Genomic DNA, 10,260 nt, shown 5'->3' with positions numbered 1-10,260 from the left:
CGCCGCGCTGGGCTGAGCCGCGCCGAGTGCCCAGAGGCCCGGCCCGGCGCCCGGGAGGCCGGAGCCATGGGCGAGACCAAGATCATCTACCACCTGGACGGACAGGAGACGCCGTACCTGGTGAAGCTGCCGCTGCCCGCCGAGCGCGTCACTCTGGCCGACTTCAAGGGCGTGCTGCAGCGACCCAGCTACAAGTTCTTCTTCAAGTCGATGGACGACGATTTCGGGTGAGGGGGCCCCCGCCCGCCCCGCGGACCCCGCCGCCTGGTCCTGGGGGCCACCCGGCCCGCTCGCGCCCCCCCTGGCTCTTGTGGGGAGCTGGGGTTCCAGCCCCGCGAGGGACCGCCCGTTCGCCACTTGTGGGGGATCTTGGCCCCTTGGGGCACCCAGCTTAGGGGGCGTCCAACTCCCGAAGAGCATTCAGCGCCTGCCCCGCCAGCCCCTCACCTCCTCGGCGGCCCACAGAGACGACACACACACCCCCTCCCCGCAGGTCCCAGCCCTGCCCCGCCAAGGGAGCCACCTCTTCAGCGTAGACTTGGGGTGTCTGGCCCCCAGCCTAGCGCTTTTCCATCTTTTCAGCTGCACGACTCAGGGCCTTATTTGGAGTACCCCGCCTCTCCGGGCTACGCGGCGGGGCTGTGAGCTGGGGGGAGGAGGCGACTGTGTGCTGGGGCCTGCAGACCTGGTGTTTATTTAGCTGTCGCCCCCTCCCTTGTGGGGTGTCTGGGATGTCGTCAAGGGAGTGGGCCGAGCGCCTGACGCCCGAGGAGGAGTCCAAACTAGCCCAGGTCTCCCCTCGGAATGGAGGCCTTTTCCTCCAGGTGGTGGCCGACGGGGAGGCTTTGCGAAGGGCCTTGGAGCCCAGAGCCAGGAAGAGCCCCTGGTATTCCCCATCTTCCCTCCCTGGCGGGGGTCTTGCCTCCACCCAGCTGCACGGCTTTGGACAGGCGGGGTTTGGAAGCTGCCACTTCCCCTTTAAGAAGGGATGGAATGTTGGAGCCGGAAGGTTCTGTAGCAGCTGGCCTGGGAAGGGGAGCCTGGCCCATCTCCTCACCCCCAACTCCCAACTCCCAGGGGGCTGGAGGAGGGGGAGGCCCCCACACCAGCCTGCGTCCAGGAGCTGGGTGCCGGCCTGGAGGCCCCTGGGGGAGGCCTCACGGGGTCCTTTAGGCCTGCAGGCAGCCCCTCCAGCCCCCTGCCTGAGGCCTGCACAACCGTTCCGAGCTGAGTGAGGGGAGACATTCTTCTCCTTGTCCATCTGTCTGGCTTCTATCCCAGGGCCCCGACCCTTCTGGCCCCAAAAAGCAAGCACCTTCTGTTGTCTGCTTGGCGTGCTTTGCTGCCACTTTGCACCCTGACACTTGGGGTTTGAGGAGCCCATGAGATGTGTGTGTGTGTGTGTGTGAGATTGTGTGTGTGAACATGTTTGTGTGTGTGTGATCGTGTGTATGATCATGTATGTGAGATTGTATTTGTGTGATCGTGTGTGTGTGTGTGTGAACATGTTTGTGTGTGTGTGATCGTGTGTATGATCATGTATGTGAGATTGTATTTGTGTGATCATACGTGTGTGTGTGTGTGTGTGTGTGTGTGTGTGTGTGAGAGAGAGAGAGAGAGAGTGCTTGGGACAGTGGGAAGTGCTTTGTGAAGTCTAACTATCCTGTTTCTGTTGTCGTTGCTCCCACCCTGGAGCAGGGTCCTCCTGGTGCCGTGATGATTGTCTGGCTTTGGTCCAGAGGCAGACGCCCCCGACTGGAAGATTCTGAACAGTGATTGATCTGGAAGAGGCTGGGCAAGGGGGCGGATGGCCTGGCCTAGTTGGAGAAGAGCAGGGTCAGAAAACACCAAGATACTTCCTTGGGATAGGAGATGTGGGGATGGGAGATGTGGGAAGATAGTTGCAGTCCAGTAGGCTGGGCCACCCTGGCCAGGTGCTCTGAGGGGCTAGGATAGACCTGTGTCCCCACCCCGCACTCACCTCTGGGCCCACTGGGCCCAGCCCCAGCTCCGAAGCCCAGACCTCTCTGAGCTGCCTCCAGTCTCTCAGGCACTCTCTGGCCAGGCCTAACTGCAGTCACAGAAGGACCCTCATTCCATCCGCTTACTGTTTACTTCATATTTTTATTTAACTCCACCATCCGTCAGCTCGCTTTTTTTCTTAGCTTGATCCAACCAATAATATAAAATCATGAGTCTGCCTTTCTATTTATTTTTTTGCTAAAATAAATATGTAACTATTAAACTAAGCAATGTTCATTTAGGTGCCACTTAAAGCCATCTTGCATACATTAGAGGTACTGACACCTCCCTTTTGAAAATATCAGAATAGATCACTTTAGCAGGGCTGAGAACAATGCTAAAAACGAAGTGGAGGAGACTGATGTAGCTTTTACCCCCAGGAGGCTAAACGAGCAAAAGACGTGGTAGCACTGTCTTCTCACAGAGGACTCCGGTGTGCCAGGCACTGATCTGAATGCTTTCTGAACCTTCTCTCCTAATGTGGTCCTCATAGTATCCCCCCTTTACAGACGAGGAGACTAGGGCACAGAAAAATTCAGCAACTTGTCCAAGGTCACACTGCTAGTAAGTGGCAGCGGAGCTTGATTCAATGTCAAGCATCTGGCTCCAAAGTCTTGCCCTTAACTACACAACTGTAGGTGTTACTCCTACCCCCATTTTACAGGTGTATCCTCTCCAAGGGAGATGTTAAGGCCTGACAAGCTGTAGACGAAGTAGGGCTGGCACTTCCCTGAGCTTCCTGAGAGGAGAGTGGGGCTGAGGCCAGTGGCCCTTGATGACCGATGGGAAAGCGAGTCAGCGGAGGAGGGCTGCTTCTCCAGTCTCTCCACGTGTCGGCAAGGTTCACCCTCTGAGGCTCCACTCTGTGAGGCTGGAAGACTCCCCAACTCCCATCTGGTCTCCGGAAGTATTTGTCAAGCTCAGGGTAGGCCCAACCTTCTTATTTGGGGAATGGAGGGAAGATAAACACTTTTTCAGCCCCGAGGAGATGGCAGATGGAAGGACAGGTGCCCACTGGGAGTCTGGCCCAAAGCTGTGGGAGGAGGCAGCGTGGGAAGTTGGGTCCCTAGCTGTGTCGCTGCCTCCTCCCCGTCATACACTGTCCTGCCTCTGGACGTTCATCCCCTCCAGGTCCAGATTCTCCTGGCCTCCGGGTTGAACTTTTCCATGAGGATTATCATGATACTTTATCCCATCTATCCTTACACTAAGGAGCCCTCGTGGTGCAGTGGTTAAGCTGCTAAGCGTAAGGTTGGTAGTTTGAACCCACCGGCCACTCTGGGGGAGAAAGACGTGGCAGTCTAATTCTGTAAAGATGTACAGCCTCGGAAACCCTATGGTGCAGTTCAGCTCTTTTCATATAGTGTTTCTATGAGTCGGAATTGACTCAACAGCAGTGGGTTTGGTTTTGGTTTTATCCTTATACTCCTACCCACCTCTTCGCCAACACCTGGCACCTAAGTACCACTCAGCAGATGTCTGTCCAGTGAACGAATCTTCTGCTGTTACGGCTTTTCCACCTTCCCACTCGCAATGTGCTTACCCACTGGTTTGCAGCCTTGTGAGGAAAAGGCAGGCTGCAGGTCGGATGCTTCTTGGGATCCACACAATGGGCAAGCACAGGGCCTAAAACCCTCTAGGCTTCCAGCAAAGGTTTCTTGATTGATTGAATAAATGCACGATGAGCAGAAGTGGTCCCTGCCCTTAAAAGTTTGCATCGAGTTAGAAAGAGAACATGGACCCCACAAAAAAATGAGAACGTTAGTAATTAGTTCTTATTGTGTGCAAAAAGTTAAGTAACTTCTCTAAGATGGACTAATAAGTGGAAGAATTGGAATTTGAACCCAGATTTGTCCGATTCCATTTGGGGTGTGTGTGCGTGCGTGCATGCGTACGTGTGTGTCTGTGTGTGTAAGTGGTATGGAACCCTGAGCCATTCAGCTCCCCGTGGAAGGAGGAGGCCTATTTGAGGTCCCCCAAGGCTGCCAGCTGATCTGATGGCTGTGAGTCAGCAGAGCCTTGGCGACCTGTGGGTGATCTCCAGAAACAGAGGAAACATCTGTAGCATGGTGCTGTGTGGTGGGGCCAGGTGGGGGAAGGGGTGATGGGGACTCAGTAGCAATTGCCCACCTCAGGGAGAGCCTTTCCAAAGCAGGTCACATAGTCCCTGTCATGTGGCCACACATCCCTTTTTTTTTCTTTGAGCCCTGGTTCCCATGAGCAGCCTGCAAGCTTGGGATACCCTGTGGCCAGACTGGCTGGTGGGCCTGAGCTGCCACTGTCTCTTCCCCCAGCCTGTTTTGCCTCCAGACTTGCTGCCGCGGTGGCCTGAGCAGGAAGAGGATTTGGGCCGCTTTCTTGGGGTTGCTGTGAGGTTGGAAATGGTGGAGAGCCAGAGATGGGTGGGAGGGAGGAGGGCAGGCTCGGTCTGTGAACTTGGCTGCGAGTCCAAGAATGTGAGCATCACAAGAGCCAAGCGCATTCCCAGCTCTGGGCAGAAGCTGCTCCAAGGACGAGGGAGGACCGGCTTCCCAGCCTCCTTCCTCGCTGTCTGCTCTCTGTTCAGAACCCCAAGCATGTATCACCCCTTGCCCTGATCATGTCTCCCCAGCTCTGTACTCCTGGGGTATTTGACATATTCTGGGAGTCCTCAAACTTTTCCATTCCCTCCCCTGGCCCCAAACCATAGTCTGTGTCTGACTTCTTGCCTTACTGTGTACGCCAGGTTAAACTCCAGGCCCACGACTGCATCCCACTCCCGATGCCCCACGGGACCCTCCCCGCACCCCCATGCCCCACACAGACCCACGTGGCCTCTGTCATCTTCCAGGAAAGAATGTGAAATACAGTGTAAAGAGCATGGGTCTGGAGTCAGATGAGCCTGGGGTAGAATTCCAGCTCTGACATCTCGTTCCCTGACCTTAGACAAGTTTCTAAATATTTGTCTTCTTATTTGTAAAACGAGGATCATATTTTCTACCTCATGAAGTCGATGTGAAGATTATAATATGTTGTAACTCAAGAGAGAAGATGGTATAATAGGTCAAAATACAGGCTTTGGAGTCAGGCTGACCAGGAGTCAAATTCCAGCTCTTCGCTTACTAGCAGTGTGTCTGTAGATGAATTACTTATCCTCCAGAGCCTTAGTTTCCCCAGCTGTACCTACCTTACAGCACTGGTTGCGAATATTAAAGAAAATAATACAAGTAAGGTCCTCAGCATAGTGCTTGGCCCATAATGGATGGTCAATAAATGAGACAATTGTTACTATTCCTTATCATCACGGCACGTGGAGGTTGCCCAGCAAATGCCTTCTCCCCCTTCCCTTCCCTAACTCCCTGAATCCCTCTTCCACACCTCTCAGAAGAATGTCAGGATTCCTGCCTAACTGTGCTTTTCCCACTTTGGGGTCGGAGGAAGGAGTCCCAGAGAGCCGTGTTGGGGAGGGGCAGAGCCCTCTCAAGATCCTAGGGAGTGGGTGCGCTCATGGGGACAGCGGTTTGTCAGGGGTAGTTTGCAGTCACCTGATGGCTGAGAGGAACCCCAGGAAGGCAGCTGGCCCGGGCAGGGTGGGGGTCTTCCTGGTGATGCTGTCCCAGGGTCACTCCCACCCTGCTCCCATTTGAATACACTTGTGCTGGTGGTTCAATCCCCGGTTTGGAGTGCAGGAGGCCATGAGAATTGGGATTGTGAGGACACCTCCATTTCCACCCCAGAAAGCTCACTCTGACCCCCGCCCCCCATCCCCACAGAGTGGTGAAGGAGGAGATCTCTGATGACAGTGCCAAGCTACCCTGCTTCAACGGCCGCGTGGTGTCCTGGGTAAGGGGCCTCCGCCCGCGTTCCTAGGGCGCACGGGGGTGGGGGGTGGGGGGAGATTGTGCCACCGTAGCCGGGTCCCCGGGTGGTTTTGTGCTTCCGTATCAGAACCTTTCTTTTGTTTTCTAACTGAGCTGCCCCCCTCTCCCCGCCCGATCCTATAGCCTTGGTGAAAAGGGAGGAGAGGTGGGAGGGGAAAGCAGAGACAGAAACCCACCGTGGGGACAGAAACGCCCTGGGAAGGCCTTGCCTCAGTTTCCCCCAGCACCTGCTGATCCCTGGACCACTGACCCTTATTCTTTGCCCTATCCGCACTCACCAGCCATGTCTCCCGGCACCCCATCAACCCAGGCAGGGGGTCTGCTCCTCATCTTAGCTCTGTCTTCTTCCTCAGTGCTTCCTGCTCCGTCCTCCCCAGGTGATCCCATCATGCCCTGCCACAAGCCACTCACCCCCTTCTCTCTACTGCCCCGTAACATACCATCCACCCATTTTCTCCCCGTCAGCTGGTGTGCACTGAGGGCTCTGCCCCGTAACATACCGTCCACCCATTTTCTCCCCGTCAGCTGGTATCCGCTGAGGGCTCTGCCCCGTAACATACCGTCCACCCATTTTCTCCCTATCAGCTGGTATCCGCTGAGGGCTCTGCCCCGTAACATACCGTCCACCCATTTTCTCCCTATCAGCTGGTATCCGCTGAGGGCTCTGCCCCGTAACATACCGTCCACCCATTTTCTCCCCATCAGCTGGTATCCGCTGAGGGCGCGCACCCAGAGCCAGCCCCCTTCTGCGCTGACAACCCCTCAGAGCTGCCACCAGCCATGGAGCGCACAGGGGGCATTGGGGACTCCCGGCCTCCATCCTTCCAGTGAGTGTGACCTGACGGTGGGGAGGACCCAAAGGGGAGGGCCTCATCTGCTCCACCCAGGGCTGGGGGAGGGAGCCCCCAGCCTGCCCCCTCCCCCACGAAGTCCTCTCTTCCCTGCAGCCCTCATGCTGGCGGGGGCAGCCAGGAGAACCTGGACAACGACACAGAAACGGACTCCTTGGTGTCTGCCCAGCGGGAGCGGCCACGCCGGAGGGACGCCCCCGAGCACAGTGCGTCTTCCCCAGCTCCCGACCTCCCGCAGCTTCCGCTCAGCTACCGCCTCTTTGCCCAGCTGCCTAGTTCTGGATACGCCTAGCCCCGTTGCAGCTCCAGGCCTGCCCCTGCTCCCCTCCGCCCTCTATCGGGCACTGTGTGAACCCAGCTGCTTGTACCCCTGCAGCAGCCCGGATAAATGGAACTTCAAAGGGGGAGCGGCGGCGTGAGCCAGGGGGCTATGACAGCTCGTCCACCCTCATGAGCAGCGAGTTGGAGACCACCAGCTTCTTTGACTCGGACGAGGATGACTCCACCAGCAGGTGGGGCTTTAGTTTCATGGGTACTGTGGGGCTGGGGACCCGCTGAGGAGCCCCGAGGATGCTGGGCCCCCCCGGCAGGGATGTGGGCGTGGCGTTGGGGAGCTGGGCTTGGCAGTGCCTCTCCCGGGGCGGGGCCTCTCCCGGGGCGGGGCCTCTCCCGGGGCGGGGCCTCTCCCGGGGCGGGGCCTCTCCCGGGGCGGGGCCTCTCCCGGGGGCAGGGCCGGGCCAGTCTGGTGGGGAACGACTGTGGGCCCCGTAGGTTCAGCAGCTCCACGGAGCAGAGCAGTGCCTCACGCCTGATGAGAAGACACAAGCGACGGCGGCGGAAGCAGAAGGTCTCGCGGATCGAGCGGGTATGGGGCCTGGGATGCTAGCGGTGGGTGGGAGCAGACCATGAGCCCAGGCCAGGCAGGGCCTTGTTCCCCCCGAGATCTCGTGCCCTTGGCCCAGGGTTTGGAACCTTGGCGGGCAGGTGTTGAGGGCTCCCCTTGTGGAGCTAGGTGGGAGCAGTGAGTTCCTGCATCCCCCACCTGCTGCTCAGGGCCTCTGTCTCTTCTAGTCCTCGTCCTTCAGCAGTATCACGGACTCCACCATGTCACTCAACATCATCACGGTCACGCTCAACATGGGTGAGTCTGCTGAAGCAACTCTCGAACACCTACTATGTGCCAGGTACTGGGAAGACTCGAGGGCTTCAGAGAGACACAAGCGATGTCCTGTGCCCTCAAGGAGCACTCTTAAAAAAACAAACTGGTCATTTCAGTATCTCATGATCAGTGTTATGGCAGATAAACAGCTGTGGAAGCAGAAGATGACATCAGGGAAGGCTTCCTGGAGGAAGTGATTCCCGAGTATGTTACACCACACACTCCTCCTTTTCCTCTTTCAGCGCTTGCGTCCTTGTACTCTGATTTCTGTTTTAGGCGCTCTCTCACGAGACAATTGGATGTGATAGAAAGAGCCCTAGCTTTGGAATTTAAACCTGAGTCTGAATCCTGGCTTTGCCACTTGCTGGCTGAGAAAAGCTACTTTAATTCTCTGAACCTCAGTTGTCTGCTCTGTAAAATGGAACTAACAGTCAGTCCCTACCTCCCAGCCAGCAAAGGTTAAATGGAAATGTTTTTGAGCCTGTGGAACACAGTGCCCAATACAGATTTACTGAATGTCGTTCTTGTCCCTTCCTACCCCTTTTCTAACAAGGGGCTGGGAGTTGGGGTGGGAATCTTGCTTCCCTCTCAAGGTCTTGTTTTCTCTGTAGAAAAGTATAACTTCTTGGGCATCTCCATTGTGGGTCAAAGCAATGAGCGTGGTGACGGAGGCATCTACATCGGCTCCATCATGAAGGGCGGGGCAGTGGCCGCTGATGGACGCATCGAGCCAGGAGACATGCTGTTACAGGTACCATGGCCCACGCTGAGTCAGGGTGTTGCTAAGAGGCACCCCCCCGCCCCGGACCCTGCTCATTCAGAGGCTCCTCCTTGCTGAGGGGAAGCCCACCTGACCCACCAGGCTCAGCTCCCCAGCTGCTCACCCTCCTCCATGCCTCTTTGCCAGGTAAACGAGGTCAACTTTGAGAACATGAGCAATGACGACGCAGTCCGGGTGCTGCGTGAGATCGTGCACAAGCCCGGGTATGGACGGAGTGGGCCGCTGGGGAGGGGGGGGGGCTTCTGCCTGTCGGCGCTGGCCGCCACACATCCTGCCCTCACCCTTGCTTTCAGGCCCATCACCCTGACCGTAGCCAAGTGCTGGGACCCCAGTCCACGTGGCTGCTTCACACTGCCCAGGAGTAAGTGGATGGGGGCTCGGCCCTAAAGTTAGAGTTGGTGCCTGGCACATGTGAGCCTTGTCTCTCCTTTCTTCTCTGCCGCTCTCAACTCCACAGCCACCCTGCTGGGCCCACCGTGGGCAGGCGGGCAGCCTGTGACTCGTCATCCTTTGTGTAGGTGAACCCATCCGGCCCATTGACCCTGCAGCCTGGGTCTCCCACACCGCGGCCATGACCGGCACATTCCCTGCCTACGGCATGAGCCCCTCCCTGAGCACCATCACCTCCACCAGCTCCTCCATCACCAGTTCCATCCCTGACACAGAACGTGAGTGTCCACCCTGTCCCTGGGCCCAGTGGGCAGGGCCAGGTGGGAGGCGCTGATGACGGCCCACACAGAGACTCTTGCTGGAGCATTGGAGGGGTCCAGGGAGGGGACTCAGCGCATTCTGGCTACCTCCCACTGGATACCCCAGTGTCCAGTTCCCCCCAGTGGACACCCCAATGTCCAGTTCCCCCCAGTGGTCACCTCATTGTCCAGTTTTCCCCCCCCGTGGTCACCTCAACCCTCACTAAGCAGTGCTGGCTTCTGAACTTGCATCAGGCACCCAGGGAGCCTCAGTTTCCCCTTGTAAAACAGACTTAGCGATTTGCACTTTACCAGGCTCCTGTGAGGTTTAACGAGAGAGGGACAGTGAAGCCCCAACCACAGTGTGTGGCGTAAAGCAAGCAAGCCTTTTTCATCGTCACAACACAGACATTATCTACTGTGCACAGCACCTTCATTGGCATTATTGAATTCTCTCTTCAGACATCTTGTGCAGTAGATACTAAAGTCCCCATTTTTACGGAAGGGAAACTGAGTGTCCAAGAAGTTAGTGACTGGCCCAGCACTGGTCCCATAATTATTAGGTCGTAGAGCTGGACTGCAAACTCCTGTCTGCCTCCTCTCAAAGCCCCTTCTGCTTCACTCTTCTGCCTCTCCTCCCTTCCTAGGCCTAGATGACTTCCACCTGTCCATCCACAGTGACATGGCTGCCATCGTAAAAGCCATGGCCTCCCCTGAATCTGGCCTGGAGGTCCGTGACCGCATGTGGCTCAAGATCACCATCCCCAACGCGTTCATTGGTGAGGGTGGCCCCTTGGAGGGATGAAGGACAGAGGTGGGGTGATGGGGCAGGGCAGTGAGAGTGGCCCCTTGAAGGGATGAAGGACAGAGGTGAGGGGTGATGGGGAGGGGCAGTGAG

General features: G+C 57.0%; 1 protein-coding gene across 1 annotated transcript in view; it reads left to right on the top strand.

Moving 5' to 3' along the window:
• The first annotated feature begins 60 nt into the window (after positions 1-60).
• The window catches only part of DVL3 (dishevelled segment polarity protein 3), a 15,262-nt gene continuing 5,062 nt past the window's right edge, over positions 61-10,260 (top strand). Inside the window, exons 1-12 of the mRNA XM_004382289.2 lie at positions 61-227; positions 5,775-5,844; positions 6,588-6,709; positions 6,830-6,939; positions 7,110-7,245; positions 7,505-7,598; positions 7,805-7,874; positions 8,504-8,643; positions 8,800-8,876; positions 8,967-9,034; positions 9,192-9,341; positions 10,010-10,141. Coding sequence (XP_004382346.1) covers positions 67-227; positions 5,775-5,844; positions 6,588-6,709; positions 6,830-6,939; positions 7,110-7,245; positions 7,505-7,598; positions 7,805-7,874; positions 8,504-8,643; positions 8,800-8,876; positions 8,967-9,034; positions 9,192-9,341; positions 10,010-10,141 — 1,330 coding nt within the window. The 5' untranslated portion in view covers positions 61-66. The remainder of the gene's footprint in view (positions 228-5,774; positions 5,845-6,587; positions 6,710-6,829; positions 6,940-7,109; positions 7,246-7,504; positions 7,599-7,804; positions 7,875-8,503; positions 8,644-8,799; positions 8,877-8,966; positions 9,035-9,191; positions 9,342-10,009; positions 10,142-10,260) is intronic.

The sequence above is a fragment of the Trichechus manatus genome, unplaced genomic scaffold (assembly GCF_000243295.1).
Source record: "Trichechus manatus latirostris isolate Lorelei unplaced genomic scaffold, TriManLat1.0 scaffold00092, whole genome shotgun sequence".
Lineage (NCBI taxonomy): Eukaryota > Metazoa > Chordata > Mammalia > Sirenia > Trichechidae > Trichechus > Trichechus manatus.
The sequence above is the reverse complement of the archived record's forward strand: the minus strand, read 5'-3'. Positions and strand labels throughout refer to the sequence as shown.